Consider the following 18,718-nt stretch of genomic DNA (forward strand, 5'->3'; position numbering starts at 1 on the left):
CTCCTTTTTTCTTGCTTCTTCTTTCTGTCTTTTATCTCACTACTCACTTCTCGCTTCTCAACATCTCGCTTCTCACATCCGAATTATTCATTATTCACTTCTCATCTCTTACTTCTGTTTTCCTCGCTACTCATTTCCTACTTCTTTCTTCGCATCTATCATATCTTACTTCTCACCACTCGTTTCTCACTTGTAATTTTTCACTCATGATTATACCTCCTCATAGCGCTATAAAACAAGACCATACTGCGGGTAACTGGGTTCGATTCCCGGTGCCGGACTAGGCAATTTTCGCTTTGGAAAATTGTCTCGACTTCCCTGAGCATAAAAGTATGATCGTGTTATCCTCATGATATACGAATGCAAAAATGGTCACTTGGCTTAGAAACCTAGCAGTTAATAACTGTGGAAGTGATGCTGTGCAGAATCCAAATAATTCTTACCTCACATTTTCAGATGCACCATTCTCAACAAAGAAGCAATGAATAACTGCCATCATTTTATTTTGGGTTTGCTGCATCGCAGCAAGCGTGGAATAATAAAGATGACAGCTGCCCGTTGCTTCAATATTGAAAATAGTGCCCTTGAAAACGCGAGGTCTGATGCTCATTGCTAGTGACCTTAATGTGGATACATATGTGCTTGTCTTTCACGAAGTCATAAAGCTCGTTGACTCGCTTCCGTACATTCAGCAGGTTGGACTCACCAAGTTGTAGCTCCTCCTAAGTAACACCACATTTTTTTAGAAACTGATAGGAATTTTCTTCATCGTGAGTGGATTGGGAACCTTCCAAGTTTTAGCAACTCCTGGCTGATGAAGCTAGGGAGCACCACTGCTCTATAGGAGTTTTAGGTGCCAGACAAGGTCTCGCAACGCGCACTGTACAGGGTCGTTTCTGTTGGGCAATCTCTTGATAAATCCTAATAAATTAGGTGGACTGACTTACCACTTACCTTTCGATATCGGCGAACAATGGATAAGGGAACAAAAACACCAATGCTAAATTTCTGTTTAGTTATTAAAGAACTACTATAAATTGACTTGTAGTAACATTGTGGGAATTTATTTAATTAAATAATCATACTAGCACGAAAAATTGATTATTCTAGGTTTAGCATACTTGCGCAGATCATTAACTAGGGACACTTTTCACTGTTGCGGCCGTTGCTCGTTGGTCGACATGGATGTGATGCACTGGGACGGACTTTGACGGCGGGAACTAATGGCACCGGCTTGGGTACCGGCGTGGTGATGCTGAAGACACGTGGTTCAACTTTCCGGCGGCAACTCGGCCCGTGTATCAGTGGGCCTGGCGTTTCACTGATTCTGCAGGCCCGGGGAGCGGTACCTTGCGCACTGTTTTCGCCCTGATTGGGTGGGAACGAAGCAAATTGGTCGGAAACAAGCAGTATTTTAGGCGGTCACTTCACTAGCGTCTTTTGCTACTAGTCCCGATACAAACTATGGTGGAACCTTACTGGGTATTGTTCACCTCGACTTCGGATGCTCTCGCGACGAAAAATGTGAAAAACTAAATGTTAAATAAATTCAATCATATCTTGTGATGCCTGACAGTACTTAAACCACATTTATCTCGTCATTGACCAATAATCAAAATGAGCGTTACGTTTTGCCCAATGACACATCATTTTTTGTTGTCATTAATTTTTCCATCGTTACCGCTTGCAGAACTTGGTTTCAGCACACCTTGCTACGTCAATGGTTGTTCCGCGAGATGATTATCCGCTTCGCAAAGATGAGACAATACCCGCCCGTGCGCGTCTGAATTACTTACCTGTACGCTGTGAAAAGCCCGTTCGGCGTGTCCCCCGCCGAGAGAAGGAGAATCATTGTTGTTTCTGTTTTGAACCCGACGTTCGTGATTGAATAATGTACATATTTATTTTCGGACTTTAAAAGTCTACATCATAACAAAATAAAACAGAGACATAAAAATATATGTTTAATTCAATTGTTTTGATTCAATTCCGTCGATGATGGAATTCGGTATGCGTCGCGGTAGGTCCAGGTTCGAGGTTCGTTGCTGTGCGGAAGCACTATTTGACCTGCTGACCGGCAACGAACACTTTCGTGATGTTTCGATCGTCGCCGACGTAGACGAACTTTTGGACAAGTTCGAGTAGCAGCTCTGCTGGGGTTTTATCTTTCGTGAGTGCTGCTGGCAGTTGATATCGGTTCGTAGGGTACACGGATACGTCGATGAGCAGGGCGTCGAATTCCTTGCCGGGGACAAAATTGCCTACCTTTTCGCCGATGGCCATAGCTGTGAAAATATTGCAGAACGAAAAATTACAAAAGAATCTAAAGGGAACGATCGTGATAAAACTAAGAAATTGCTGTATCACGATTATAAAACTAAAATCAACGAAATGATTAGAGGCTCATCCTATTACCAAAAAGAATGTATGTAGGGACACGGCAGGTATTTCCGTCCATCGTCGTAGGGGCTAAAACCAACGAAAGCAACGTACATTTGCTAGAACTTCACTATAGCAGAACGTTTCTCCTGAGCTTACGATTTGGTACGTATGAGTTTTACAAAAAAGCGTCTCTTTCATTGGTTTTTGAGACTATGACGAACAGACGAAAATACCTGCCGTATCCCTACCTCACAAAAGCTTCTGATGTCAGATTGTGATTTAGATGTTTTATTTGAAGAATTGTATAAAATTATTGATGCTATGTTCAAAATAAATGCCCAACTTTGCAACCAGTGATTATTTCGAGCGCATCTCCTGCAGTCTAAAGGTTCGGAAGGCTCCTGTCGAGTAGCGAACTGTATCGGGGTAGGCACGAAGTGGAATACAGAGATCTTTCTTAACCCTTATGCAGCTGACGGGGTACCCGTGTTCCTTTTTCAACTTCAAGTGGTGATATTTCAATGAATTTTTATAGCTGAAAGCTGAAACTCGGTGACATCTAAGAACTTCATAAAATGTAGCAACTGTAAGAAAATCACGTTGATACAGTGAGGAGGGACGTGGGGAGGGGCATCTGATTTTTTTTTACCACGTGGATGGCCGACAGGGTACCCGTGTTCCCATAAATTGATATTTTCATAACTTTAACAATTTTCAACCGATTTCGATAATTTTGTCAGTTTTGGAAACAGAAACTCATATACTTTTTGCCCATTTTCAAGGTTTACAGCTTTTGTCTATGGTTATACAAGAAATCTTTGAAGTAAGGCTTAAGAGTCTACACGCGTAATCAAAGGACTATCAACCAGTTTCAAATATATTACATGCTCATTGCGCTTCTTAGAATAGTCGGTGTTCACAGTATATGTTCTGGGTCTCCAAAAACCCCTGGAGTAAGATCTAAAGGTCTGCTAACGTAACCAAAGGTCTATCGTGCAAATTCAAAAACGGTACATGCTCTTTATGGTGCTTAGCATATAATGCTTTCACAGTATATGTTCCGGGTCATCCAATGACCTTTTCTTAAAACATGTTTGCATTCCGAGTAGTTCTTGTTGCTGTCATTGATTCCAGGTAGTCTACGAGCTTCATACAGTCAAGGTCTTCGGATCAATCTCCGCAATGGAGGCAGTTAACGAAGAATAAACAAGTTGCGTGACCCCTTCTTGGTATATGTTTGTATTCTAAGTAGTTTTTGTTGTTGTCGTGGGCTCCAGGTAGTCTACGAACTCCATAGAGTCAAGATCTGTGGATCAACCTCAGTAACGGAGGCAGTTATTGAAGAATAAACAAGTTGTGTGACCCCTTCTTGGTATTTGTTTGTATTCCAAGTAATTCTTGTTGTTGTCATTGGTTCCAGGTAGTCTACGAACTCCATACAGTCAAGGTCTTCGGATCAATCTCCGTGATGGAGACAGTTATCGGAGAATAAACAAGTTGCATGACCCCTTCTTGGTATATGTTTGTATTCCAAGTAGTTTCTGTTGTTGTCGTGAGTTCCAGGTAGTCTACGAACTTCAAAGATTCAAGGTCGGTGGATCAACCTCCGTAATGGAGGCAGTTATTGAAGAATAAACATGTTTTGTGACCCCTTCTTGGAATATGTTTGTTTTTCATGTAGTTCTTGTTGTTGACGTGAGTTCCAGGTAGTCTACGAACTCTATAAAGTCAAGGTCTTCGGAACAATTTCCGTAATGGAGGCGTTTATCGAAGAATAAACAAGTTGCGTGACCCCTTTTTGGTATATGTTTGTATTTCATGTAGTTCTTGTTGTTGTCATTGATTCCAGGTAGTCTACGAGCTTCATACAGTCAAGGTCTTCGGATCAATCTCCGCAATGGAGGCAGTTAACGAAGAATAAACAAGTTGCGTGACCCCTTCTTGGTATATGTTTGCATTCTAAGTAGTTTTTGTTGTTGTCGTGGGCTCCAGGTAGTCTACGAACTCCATAGAGTCAAGATCTGTGGATCAACCTCAGTAACGGAGGCAGCTATTGAAGAATAAACAAGTTGTGTGACCCCTTCTTGGTATTTGTTTGTATTCCAAGTAATTCTTGTTGTTGTCATTGGTTCAAGGTAGTCTACGAACTCCATACAGTCAAGGTCTTCGGATCAATCTCCGTGATGGAGGTAGTTATCGGAGAATAAACAAGTTGCATGACCCCTTCTTGGTATATGTTTGTATTTCATGTAGTTCTTGTTGTTGTCATTGCTTCCAGGTAGTCTACGAGCTTCATACAGTCGAGGTCTTCGGAGGGGGGCCCTCCTTAGCCGTGCGGTAAGACGCGCGGCTACAAAGCAAGACCTTGCTGAGGGTGGCTGGGTTCGATTCCCGGTGCCGGTCTAGACAATTTTCGGATTGGAAATTGTCTCGACTTCCCTGGGCATAAAAGTATCATCGTGTTAGCCTCATGATATACGAATGCAAAAATGGTAACTTGGCTTTAGAAACCTCGCAGTTAATAACTGTGGAAGTGCTTAATGAACACTAAGCTGCGAGGCGGCTCTGTCCCAGTGTGGGGATGTAATGCCAATAAGAAGAAGAAGATGACCCCTTCTTGGTATATGTTTGTATTCCAAGTAGTTTCTGTTGTTGTCGTGAGTTCCAGGTAGTCTACGAACTTCAAAGATTCAAGGTCGGTGGATCAACCTCCGTAATGGAGGCAGTTATTGAAGAATAAACATGTTTTGTGACCCCTTCTTGGCATATGTTTGTTTTTCATGTAGTTCAGGTTGCTGTCGTGAGTTCCAGGTAGTCTACGAACTCCATAAGTCAAGGTCTTCGGATCAATTTCCGTAATGGAGGCGTTTATCGAAGAATAAACAAGTTGCGTTACCCCTTCTTGGTATATGTTTGTATTCCATGTAGTTCTTGTTGTTGTCATGAGCTCCAGGTAGTCTACAAGCTCCATACAGTCAAGAACTTCGGATCAATCTCCGTAATGGAGGCAGTTATCGAAGAATAAACAAGTTGCGTGTCCCCTTTTTGGTATATGTGTGTACTCCAAGTAGTTCTTGTTGTTGTCGAGGACTCCAGGTAGTCTAGAACTCCATAGAGTCAAGGTCTGGGGATCAACCTCGGTAACGGAGGCAGCGTTTAAAGAATAAACAAGTTTTGTGACCCCTTCTTGATATATGTTTGTATTCCAAGTAGTTCTTGTTGTTGTCGAGGACTCCAGGTAGTCTACGAACTCCATAGAGTCAAGGTCTGCGGGTCAACCTCCGTAATGGAGGCAGTAATTGAAGAATAAACAAGTTGTGTGACCCCTTCTTGGTATATGTTTGTATTCCAAGTAGTTCTTGTTGCTGTCGTGAGTTCCAGGTAGTCTACAAACTTCATAGATTCAAGGTCGATGGATCAACCTCCGTAACGGATGCAGTTATTGAAGAACAACTGGGAGGGACGGAAGGTAGCGGTTTTCTTCCAATACCTTTTCCGAACTTAATCAATCACATGTTGTGCTTATGCATAATCGAGTTTCAGACATAGTAATTAATTTGCACTCCGTGTGGCTCAATACCCGGAACATAGGCAATTAACTTCGAATGTACTGAACTCGAAAGGCGATCTCTCTTTTCACTTATGTGGTCGGGTTGAGATCTAAAGACCTACTGGCACAATCTCACACAACCCTACTTCATTGAGCGCCGTTGGTGGTGAAGCAAGTGTGTAGGAGCCAGATAATACTAAATACTCATCCTACTTGGTTGGCATTTTACGAAAACCTATATGAGAGAGTTAGTTCTGAGAATATTGCGAGAGTTCGGCTACATGCCCGGTGCTGTGAATTTGGTTTCATCAGTACCCGCTAAGCTGCGGAGGACAACAGAGGTCCTTCATAGCTTAGTAGGGAAAACACCTGTCTAGCGTACTGGTTTCGTGGGATCGAACCCCACCGAAGTTCTGTAGATCAATCTCCGTAATGGTGGCAGTTATCGAAAAATAAACAAGTTTTGTGACCCCATCTTGGTATATGTTTGTATTCCAAGTAGTTCTTGTTGTTGTTTTGAGCTCCAGGTAGTCTATAAAACAGAGTCAAGGTCGATGGACCAACCTCCTTAATGGAGGTAGTTGTTTGAAAATAAACAAGTTGTGAGACCCCTTCTTGGTATATGTTTGTAATTTAAGTAGTTATTTTCGTTGTCGTGGGCTCCGTAATTAAGGCAAGGCAAAATACGTGCATGGAATCCGTATTTTTCTGTCGAAGAGACTTACAAACTTATTAACAGGTACTCATAAATGATTCATAATAAGAAACAGGCAGTGAAAGTTATTTCATGAAAATTCTTATTGTTTGCGGCAAATTGGGTCGACAACGTGATAAAATCGGGTTAGACAAAATCTGGGAGTGACAAAATCGGGTCAACCTCATCTGAGTGAATGTACGCATTCCTAGTGCAGTAGTCGTTCGATAACTGCAAAATGTTTACTTTTCAGTTATCAAATGCCGTTCGATAACTGCAACGCACTCTAGACGTCAAACGGTTGTCAATCGGCGTCAGATGCAATATAAGTGCATCTAAATGTGCAGCGCAATGCAGCTGTTTTTGAGTCTGACATCGGTTTGAAGTTTAGCGGTCCGATAACTGTAAAACTGTTGCAACTATCGAATTGCAGTTAAAAAGCATTGCAGTTAAATGACTTGCAGTTATCGAACGTCTGCTGTAGTTTTTGTTTTTACCATGGTACTAGGTAGTCTATGAACTCCATATAGGAATGATCTGCAGATCAACCCACGAACGGAAGGCTATTGGTATATGTTTGCATTTCAAGTAGTTCAAGTTGTTGTCATTAGCTCTGGGCAGTTATTGAAGAATAAACAAGATGTGAAATTACTATGTCTGAAACTTGATTATGCATATGCACAACATGTGATAGATTTAGTTCGGAAAAGGTATTAGAGGTAACCGCCCCTTCGGTGGGGTTTGATCCCACGACCCCAGTTCGCATGACAGGTGCTTTCCCTACTAAGCTACGAAGGACCTCCGTCGTCCACCGCAGCTTAGCGGGTACTGATGAAACCAAATTCCCAGCACCAGGTACCAGCCGATCTCTCGCAATACATTTTCAGAACTAACTCTCTCAAATGTATTTTTGTACACAATGTCAACCAAGTAGGATGAGTATTTAATAATGTCCGGCTCCTACACACTTGCTTCATCAGCAACGGCGCTCAATGAAGTAGGGTTGTGTGAGGTTGTGCCAGTTTGGTCGTCAGATCCCAACACGACCACACAAGCGAAGAGAGATCGCCACTCGAGATCAGTACATTCAAAGTTAATTGCCTATATGCCGGGTATTAAGCCACCCGGAGTGGAAATTAATTACTATGTCTGAAACTTGATTATGCATATGTACAACATGTGATAGATTTAGTTCGGAAAAGGTATTGGAGGGTAACCGCCCCTTCGGTGGGGTTTGATCCCACGACCGAGAGATCGGCTGGTACCTGGTGCTGGGAATTTGGTTTCATCAGTACCCGCTAAGCTGCGGTGGACGACGGAGGTCCTTCGTAGCTTAGTAGGGAAAGCACCTGTCATGCGAACTGGGGTCGTGGGATCAAACCCCACCGAAAGGAGCGGTTACCCTCCAATACCTTTCCGAACTAAATCTATCACATGTCGTGCATATGCAAAGTCGAGTTTCAGACATAGTAATTAATTTCCACTCCGGGTGGCTTGATACCCGGCATATAGGCAATTAACTTTGAATGTACTGAAGATGTGAAACCTCATCTTGATATATTAGCATTCCAAGTAGTTATTGTTGTCTTGTTGTTGTTGGTTCCAGGTAGTATACAAACTTCATTCATATTACTTAAATGAAGTTGTCTTCACCAATCACACCAATCGATACGGAGGCGGCGCACAACTGTCATTTTTGTTGATTTAGCTTTGCTGCGTCGCAGCATGCGTGAAATAATAAAAATGACAGTTGTGCGTTGCTTCCGTATCGAGTGGTGTGCCCCCGAAAACGCGAGCACTTTGAAACTTGGATTCCGTAAGGAGTAACCTTAAAGACCCTCTAGATATTCGTGTAAGCCTAGAAGTCTTACTCCATAAATTTCTAGGATGACCATTAGCATATGCCATGAACGCATTTTATTCATGGACCCCAAAGGCATATACCAAATTTAAAACAGGCTGATATATCTCTGGTGTAGATCCTAATGCCTTACTTCAGGGTTTTCTTGGATGACCATAAACATTTGAAATGGGTGCATTCTATTCTACGTACCATAAAAGGCATGTATAACTATTCAAATAGGCCGAAAGAACTCTGGTTACGCGTGAAGTTCTTGAGGATTGTTCAAGTATTCTCTTGGATACCCATGAACATATGCAATGAAAGCGGTATATTCTATGTACCACAAAGGGCATATGCCACTTTTGAAACAATCCGAAAGGTATCTGGTTACGTGTGAAGATCCTGAGGCCTATTCTAGCATTTTCTTGGAAGACCATAAACATATGCAATGGACGCAATCTATTCTATGTACCACAAAGGGCATGTAACACTTTTGAAAAAATCTGAAAGATCTTTGGTTACGCGTGTAGACCTGAAGGCCTTTTCCAGGGTTTTCTTGGATGACCATGAACATATGCAATGAAAGCGCCAGAGGACTTATCCGAGAGATTTCTTCGATAGCGCAGAACATATGTAATGATCACATTTGATTTCAAGATGCGCAAAAAGCATGTACCACTTTTGAGACAAGTCCATAGACCCATGCTTACGAGTGTAGACCTTAAGGCCTTACTTCAGAGATTTTTTGGATGACTCGGAACATACTGATACATACTGTGAATACTCACATACTGTGAACGCATTCTATGCTAAGTACCACAAAGGGCATGTACCGTATTTGAATTTGCATAATAGGCCTTTGGTTACGCGAGTAGATCTTCAGGATTTACTCCAGAGATTTCTCGGATGACTTAGACCTCATTTCAGGGATTTTTACATTACCCGAAGCATATACTGTGAACACCTTCAATTCTAAGAAGCACAAAGAGCTTGTAGCATATTTGAAACTGGTTGATTGGCCTTTGGTTACACGTGTAGACTCTTAAGCCTTACTTCAAAAAATCTTGTATAACCATGGGCATAAGCTGTGAACCTTGACAATGGGCAAAAAGTATATGAGTTTCTGTTTCCAAAACTGTCAAAATTATCCAAATCGGTTGAAAATTGTTGAAGTTATGAGAATATCAATTTATGGGAACACGGGTACCCTGTCGGCCATCCACGTGTGTTTTTTTTTTTGGCCGCATAAGGGTTAAAGGTAGTCAAACGGAGGAGGAGTGAAGTCGCTCGTCAAAAAGCAAAAACTCGGCGGTCGCCAATCAACCGTAGAAGGTAAGCCAATTCTCGTGGATCATTCCCGAGAGTGCGGTCCCCGTACGTCGTTAATAATCGTACGCAGGACTGAACCCGGACCTTCCGTCCAGCCGCCACTCCCTCCGAATCTTTAGTTTCGGTCATATCGCTCGAGCTTGACCTCCATCGCTGCACGCCAATCTGCAGCATCTGCGGCAAAGCCAATCAGCCGCCTTCGCCATCTTCTCGGTGGAGTAATTTAAACGCATCAGTGCATCGAGAAGCAAAAACCTGCGCCCGAATGTGAGCTTGTTATTTCATGGCCATGATTAGCTCTTTTTCCATTCCGTGCCGGTACGTCCAACCCGAATTAGAGATTAAATGTCGTTTAGTGATTTGAAGAAGTTAGCTTGAGTTTTTAGTTGTATTGCGTTTCACGGGGCTGGGAAAATTCACTCCCATTGCGTTTGCCGTGGCTACAGTTTGAAAGTTGGCTTCGAAAGTTGCTTTCCGTTCTCTTTTCAGCGGGTTGAGCGAGTTCAGGTAGGTGGGAAATTCGCGGGAAGTGGGGAAGTAAATATTAAGCGTAAGTAATTTTGGAGCCAGCGACTGTTCGAGTGTCCCCAGAGGTAAAGGGTCTGTAAAAGTCGGGCAAATAGAAAACACGACCGGTGGTCTCTCTTCGAGAGTGGCGCTCAAGCCACCACCGTGTTAAAATCACCTCGAGAACAATTCGCGAACAGTTACAATGAACTAGAACCAACCTTTTCCTTTCGTGCATTGCAAACACGGACATCAGTTTAATGTAAGCTATAGGCATTTCCACTAACCGCTTCATTTTCTCAGTGCATTATGACCCGAACGGTTTGCGCATTATGATTTCAGTATGGACAAGTGTGACGCTCATTAATGTTGTTATTTGAAGTTTCTCCTTCGTTTTTCTACGTGCGATCTAGCTTTCCCAATTTCGGGACACTGCAAATTGTCGCCCGCATATGCGCATCTTATAAACGTTGCATCCAGCAAAGTGACGGTGTGCACCAACCGCATCGAATTTGGCCACGGAACACGTAACAGCCACATAAAATCTCGTTCTAAAAAGTGTACTGAAAGCCACGTTTTGAAGGATTACAAGTAGAGTTTAAGTTCATCAACTGTGACTTCAATCACGAAGGCAGCAGCCGAGCTTGTCCCAAAAGAGTGGAATATTTGGAGATCCGCAAACAAGCGTCTACGAAAATTATTCGTGGGGCTCCACGACATCGTCCCCTGTCCATCGCTCTGGTACAAGATACCGAACCTGGCACCACTTTAGCCATAGCCTCAGCCTCCTCTCCAGGATGGGGCAGTGTTGGGCCAAGTACTTTCGCCAATCAACTGTTTCTCTCTTCACTCCTCAGAAAAGATCATTGAGCTCACTACAGTCGCTCGAATCGAGTTTGTGTCCCGGCAACTACGTGATGAAGTCGGTAAAGTAGATTTTATTAAGGGTATGTGATAACACATTTTTTCCTGACGAAACGAAACGAAACGAAATTAGAAATGCTATTGTTGGTTCGCAACGAAACGAAATTCAGATTTACTTCCGAGACTTCGAAACGAAACGAAATCGATATCCATTTGATTCGAAATTTTACGAAACGAAACGAAATTTTTCCGCGGAATTTTTATTGAATAGTTTTTTTTTTGCATTATACACATAATGCAAAAAAAAAAACGAATAAAAAAAATCCGCGGGGAAAATTAACTTTGTTTATTATTTTAGAGTCAAATATTGTTACCCAAATGCCATAGGAAGAATCTAGCTGAATTTTACAAAAGGACAGCAGTAACAGATCAGTTCTGAACCGGTTCACCATTTTCAAAAGTATGCCCCTCACCATAAACAATGTAAAAATATAAGCAAATTTATTTGAAAATCAGCGATCGCTTCGACATCTGGTAGTCAGATTGAAAACTATGAAAAACGTGATGGGTGTAAAAATATTCGAACATTTTCCCATTTTCTGATCAAAATACAATTTTTGGGAGATCAGAAACTATGGAAATTGAAGATAAATTATTTTTTCTTTGCAATCCACATCAATCCGGTTATTTGTTACATACAATTTTCGAGAAAAGGTTATGAACTCCCGGAATCGTTAATTTCGATCGAAATCACACAGGATTGGTCAGAGTAGAAAAATAAGCTTTAGAAAAACCCATTGCCAATGGAAAATGAGGGTGTGTTGAATAAATATTGAGATAATTTTGATGATCAAAAAATCAAACTAGAATGTAAACAAGCCGGTTTCACTCAATCTAACGCAGCGCACTCTGAGATAGATTCTTATTACATTTGCTTATTCATAGCTTAAAATTTTCAACAGGCCTCAGTAAAAATTGAAAAAGCCGATTTTTTAACTGCAATCAACAGATTTCATATTGATTAAAACTGTTCACCATTCTGAAAAGTATTACAGATTCAAAGTGCCATCCTCCATTTCAATTAACATTCCAGGCAAATTTTCGACCAAATAATGAAGATTTATTGAATCTGTAAAAAAATTCCAAAATGGTCTTTCCAACAGATCTAAGCAGTATGAAAGCTGTTGATTGCAGTACAAAACTCGACTTTTTCTAAATTTTTACTGAGGTATGTTGGAAATATTAGGCGAGCAATTCTTTTACGTTGTTTATAGTGAGAGGCATTTTTCATCCATCATCATGCGAGAACGGTTAGAAAAATTCTGTGCTGTGCTGCGGTCGGGAGTCGAACCTTAACAATAATAGCCGTGGGATGCGCTTATTCTAGCAACACCATCACGCTATCTGCATGTAGGCATTAGGTTACAGTGGCCAAACGTTCCGGATTATGCGGGACAGTCTCGGGTTCAGCCTACTTGCCTCGCATTGCCTAGCGCCCCGGAAAACGTTCCGCATTTCATGATGAATCTGTAAAGCCTGGTAATTTAATCTCATTTGCAAATGGAATGTAAAGAAATCTGTAATAGACCTGAATAGTTAAGGGATCTTGAGGGTCTACTGAAGTTATAGAATGAAAGTAATGTTGTAAATGTATTACGTAGTGAGATTTAGTGAAGCAATTTATATGTATAAAATTTGGAATAGAGTTGGAAAGGCTTTATTCAGCGGCGCAGCCGAATTTTTCATGAAATAAAAATTTTAATATTAAAAACTCATTTCGAAATTCCGCGAAATTCCGTTTAATTTCGTTAAAAGTATGATTTTTTGTCGAAATTTTTGTAATTTAACGATACGAAACGAAATCAGAAAATCAGATTTCGCCATACTCAAATTCCGCGAAATTTCGTTTCGAATGCTCAAACGAAAGTTTTTGAAATGCCGCATATGCTTAGATTTTACTATTTTGGTCGGTAAAACAATGATGACTGATAACTAAATTATAAATAAACTTGTTGTTTGCTTTCAAAATATGTATAACAAAATGTGTTATCAATATGGTCTCATCGATAACGATAACTCAATTGTTATTTCAAAAATTCTGTTATAATTTTTGTTATGCTGGCTGCCCAAGTAACATTTTAGGTTTTATGATTCACTACAAGAGTTTTTGAATCCTACTGCAATAAAACCCTAGTCAAGGTAGTTGTTTCTTCATCGCTTACACCAAAACCTCTTGTAGAGCAGCATCTGCCTAGTTGGCCCACCCTTGAAATGGTTTTGAAGAGTTAATGTAAGACAGACTTCAAAATCAGAATATGACAAAACATGAACACGAACTCGGCATTGAAAACCTTTCGAAATCGATTTGATAGCTACTTTAAAAGTAAGTTGGTATTACTTAAAACCATTTCTAAGCTACTTGATCTCGATACATGCAAAATTCTCTAGATCTAGGTTTATTAAAATAATCACATGAAAAAATAAAAATTATTTTGCAGAGACTGAAAGTATTTAATACTTTCAGTCTCTGCAAAATAATTTAAAGTTTACTATCTACAAAACCAAAAAATGCCATAACTAAATATGCAAATGATATAAATTAACTATCGATAAAAATTATTAACACAAAGTATATGTATGGTGGCTTAATTTTTAGTGCTGAATTAGATTTGTTGTGTCATATGTTGCGAAACATCGATATAATTGATACGCTCTCAGTAAACTCCGTTTTAACAATAAGTTTTCGATAAAACGAATTTATATTAAATGTGAAGTTTTCTGCAAAATTACTATTATTGTTTTTTTCAAGTGTTATAAATAAAGTATCGTATATAATGTTCATAAAATATCGTATATAACTATGGATCTAATGCAGTTTAAATAGATATTTGGATTCAAAGTCTCTACTAATGTAGAGAAATGAATATGGCGATGGCATTCCAGGTGATTTTTCGTGATCCATTTGTGCAAATTATTTCGCTTCGATAAAATCAACTATAAATTAATAATAAAATCATAATAATTAGATATGACATTCATGAAGATCGACTGGCTGTTATAAATGCCGGTTGGCCATTTTTCAACTTATATGATGACCATAATTAGAGGAAATTTGACAGTTCAAGTAGATCAGAAAAAAACAAAGGGAATATGGATAGATGTTACGGATTGAGGCATCTAATTGGTCATTTATTACACGTAAGTACAAAATGATGCACTCCGCTATTTATCGTTTGTGTCGGCTACGTAAATGCACGTTGCCCGATTCCCGTGTCACCGTTAATGAAAAAGTGAAACGATTAAGTAGACTGAGACGGGTCTACGCACCATGTTATATTTCCTCTATGTTAAGAATCTATACAATTTCCCACCTCGCGATTTCGGAAGTGCATATTTCGATATGTTCATGATTATTGTAGCTGGAAATATGTCAGCATATACATTGTGAGTAAGCACGCAGCTTCATTATATTTCAAGGCTATATTTCCAGCTCTTACTTAAAAGTTGGGCGAATCTATTTTTGTTTTTTTTTCAATTCAAAGTTTGCGTATTATGAGGCTTTTTATGTAGCAATTATAAAAGCCAATCAATCTCAGGTTAAGCCAATTGGTTCGAAGGTAACTTTCATAGCTACAAAACTATTTTAAGAATTATTTCATAGTGACAAATAAAACAAACATTAAGAAGCTTTACTGCTGTTTCCCAGATGGGCTTAATCAAGGCATGGATTGCCCTAATAAAACCGTGTTTCAAGTTTTTACTATCCAGAATTTATTATCTGCTTCAAGGTTTTGACAACAGCTAGAAGATCAATACTAATTTATGCGGATTGAATGCTTTTTCTAAACTGAAGAGCATATACTGACTACATAAACATAAACATAAACTGACTATTGCCGCAATAAAACCACAATAAAAACTTCGAATGCCAAAGAGTTGTGAGAATGTTATTTGGGTGATAATTTACCCTAAATGATAACAAGCTCAATCATCAAAGTGTTAGATAACCGGATAATAGAATTTGTTATAAATAAGTTATCCAACTTTGTTCGGGATATTAATACAGTGTCTCTAAAACTGATTATTGCGCAGATTATTGACATGCTGATCAATCTGTTTGTATGCAAATCACATGTTTGGTGAGAAATGTGATAAGCAATTGATCTAACCATATTCTGTTCACTTACCTTCAGCTCCTCCGAGCGTTGCCAAATAAACGACCTGTTTGTAATCCAATGGAACGTACTCTTCATTCGCTTTCGATTGAGACACCTTTCCAGTTCCCTTAACATCCTGTTTCTTCATCATATTCAGATGGTGCGAAACATCCAAAGCCGCTCGCATCACATCGTAGATAGCGATCCTGTTTCCTCCGGACACATCCGATCCTAGTCCGACTTTCACATTGGCAGCCAACAGTCGCTTGACGTCGCACAACCCGGAGCCCAGATTGGTATTCGAACAAGGACAGTGCGCAATCGAGGTGCCTCTCTCACTAAGCATACTCAGTTCCTCATCCTCAAGATGCACTCCATGAGCCATTACGCAGCGTTTCGTAAGAAGATTGGCCTCATCGTACACATCCGAATAGTGCTTGTTCTTCGGGAAGATTTCCTTGACGGTATTTACCTCACCCAAGTTTTCGGAAATGTGCGACTGGATGTTCAAGTTGTACCGTTCCGCTAGTTCTCCCAGCTTTTTCAGTAACTCCATGTCGCATGTGATTGCAAACCTGGGCGTGATTATTGGTTTAACTCGATCTACATTTTTCTCCAGAACGTATTCGATGAACTCGATGTTCTCTCGTACGGAATCTTCCGTTCCGGATTCACTGAAATGGAAACGAATGAATCAGTTGAATACTGCGTTTCTGATGTATCATAAAAGTGTGTGTCTTTGTTGCTGTAATGCTACATTGTCGGTTCGGTTTCTACTCGAAACGTATATAAAACTGTTTTATGTTATTTTGTGTTCTAATTTCCAACTAAAAAACCAGCCTGCGTAACGCTATCCAAGTAAAATTATAGACAATTGCGACGAAAGGGTTAAAAATGTGTGTTCATACTTAATTTGCAATGCCAAATTTCAATTGATAAAAGAATTTATGTGAGGAAAAAACCTGGTCAAACGAAAAGCACTCCAAGCATTGTATGCATCAGTTGAGTATACAATCTATCTTTGCTTTTCTTACTCTAATCCCCAATGTCCAACAAATTGTTGACTTTTGTCAAGATAAAATGCTAAACCTATAGAGATAATTTGTTTATAAATTCAGTAAAATTGAGCAACACTAGGATTGATAATGCGCAAATAAATAAGCAATTCTTGTGGCAATCTCTCTAGTGATTACAGAACTCTTCAACTTACATGTAATAGTCCGGACACAAACGATTCGACGAGACCTTGCCTACGAAAGCCCGCTGTCCTTGACGCACAATTTCATCCGTCAGCACCTTGTTACTGTCATTGTAGATGGTGGCGAAGTAGCACGCACAAGTAGTCCCACTTGCGAGCGTATCGCGAACCACCGCGCTGTAAACCTGTTGAGCGAACGCAACGTCCTTGTACTGCGACTCCAGCGGGAACGTGTACGACTTGAGCCATCCCAGCAGATCTTTGTCCAGGCCGAGGCCAATGTTTGGGGCTTGTGGGGCGTGGATGTGGCAATCGATAAAACCCGGCAGCAGGAATTGCGTCTCATTTAAAACGATTTTCTCGTACGAGCCGTTGTCGGCGAGCGATTCGAAGTTTGATTTGGGCCCCACGGAAACAATCTGCAAAAAAAAATGGAACGAGAACAATCACGTGGTGATAATGATGGTATTTTGGAATCTTGGCAGCAATGTCAAGCGACCAAAATAGAATACAAAATATAAGCAATAAAAAGATTTGTAAAACTAGAATACATTCTTGAAGTAAATTAAAAACGAATCTTAAAAGGATTTTCAAATTTATTATGTTACGTTTGATTCATATATTTAGAAAAAAATATGTGATGATTTTCTATTTTATTGTAGGGCGTATACATTTAAGCGTACTGTTTTTTAACGTGAAGTGTCTGCGTTATCACCGCGTCTTCTATCTAATTTTCAATTGCCTTGTACAAGTGATAACCTTCTTTCTGTACCCTTTTCATCTCGTTGTTCATACTTACTATTCCATCCTTTACGGCAATGTATCCATCGGCGATCACCTCCAGCTCATCGAACGATTTGGAATGTACGATTTGTCCGAAGAACACTTTTCCCATGTTTTCCCGTCAATGAAAGAAATTTAATGCACTACGACAGCTGGTTTATGAATGAAATGTGAAGCACTTCCGAACCGCGCCAACGTTCGAACGCAATTGATTCAATAAAGCTTGTTTTGCTTCACGTTGCCGGCTGCGAATATGTTTATAAGATACGGCCGTATGTGGCATAAAAAATTGCCGGTTCCATGCGGTGGTGGTGGTCGTGCGCCATCATCGAAGCTAATACGAATACTTGATAGTTTGGTTTGTTCTCACGTGGTTTTATAAAGCGTAGTGGTGAGCCAGTGCTTTTTCGTTCATCTAAAATCTTTGATCTACTTCTTTCACAGATGTTGCGCAACATAATTGTTTGACTACATTCTTGAATTAACGAAGCAATAAAATTTATTTGAATTTTCTTTGTATTTTATCTTTGAGGGCATACATAAGAATAATGTTAAGCCCAAGTAAGTAACAAAGGTAAATTGTCAGCTTATAAAATTAAAAAAAACTTTTAAACTCAGTCATACGGATGGAATACAGTCAACGATGAAAGCAAATACGCGACTGCTTAAGGCAATATGCCTAATGCTTTTTTTTGTCTCCTTCAAGTAGACTACCCGCAGTACATTTTCCGTTTTTTTACTTTTATCCATATTCTGGTTAAGGTTAAGCCCGTGAGCTTTATTTTTTCGTAGATCTAAAAGCTAGCAAGTAGAGCTGAAAAGCTTCACTCGTTTTGAATATATTATTATACCATCATCGGGGGTGACGCTCTGAAGTTCAGATATTAAAAACTTTTAAAAGGGTCTTTTATATTTTAGTTTTCTTGCCCTCTATCTATTCTACAAGTATTCTAAAAAGGCATGTCGAGTGAAGAATCCTTGTCAGATCATAAACATATCATTTTTGAGTATGAGGATGGACAACAACTCACACAATATATCAAAGATCCCTGAAAAAACTAATTCGGAGCAATAGGGAATGAGTGCTAGTAATGGACCCCCTGAACAAAAACCAAAATTTAACGCTGGAATCAGCGATTTCCTACAAACTTCAATTGGATAAAGTTGTTTCACATATCAGGGTAGTTGTTCCATGCAATTGTTTTGGCTTGGGATACTAAAATTAAGTTATATTAACTAATTTGTAAAAGTAAATACGTTAGAGGGTCCATTACTAGCACACAAGGGGAGTCCATAATAGGCAACAGGAACATATGAGAATGGAACATGTAAATCAAAAGGGGGGACCATAATACGTATGTAAACAAACTCTGTGTTGCGTATTATGGTGAGGGTTTTACACTACTAAAAA

The 18,718-nt window shown here is 39.9% G+C and overlaps 1 protein-coding gene across 1 annotated transcript; it reads right to left on the bottom strand.

The window, feature by feature from the left end:
• Positions 1-1,877: 1,877 nt before the first annotated feature.
• On the bottom strand, positions 1,878-17,595 carry LOC134208137 (guanine deaminase). The gene is made up of 4 exons (XM_062684206.1): positions 17,324-17,595; positions 16,537-16,943; positions 15,357-16,000; positions 1,878-2,285 (listed from the first exon to the last, which is right to left on the bottom strand). The coding sequence occupies exons 1-4, from the start codon at positions 17,417-17,419 to the stop codon at positions 2,059-2,061; spliced, it is 1,374 nt and encodes a 457-aa protein (XP_062540190.1). The 5' UTR covers positions 17,420-17,595; the 3' UTR covers positions 1,878-2,058.
• Between the last annotated feature and the right edge of the window lie 1,123 nt (positions 17,596-18,718).

This window comes from Armigeres subalbatus, chromosome 1 (assembly GCF_024139115.2).
Source record: "Armigeres subalbatus isolate Guangzhou_Male chromosome 1, GZ_Asu_2, whole genome shotgun sequence".
NCBI lineage: Eukaryota > Metazoa > Arthropoda > Insecta > Diptera > Culicidae > Armigeres > Armigeres subalbatus.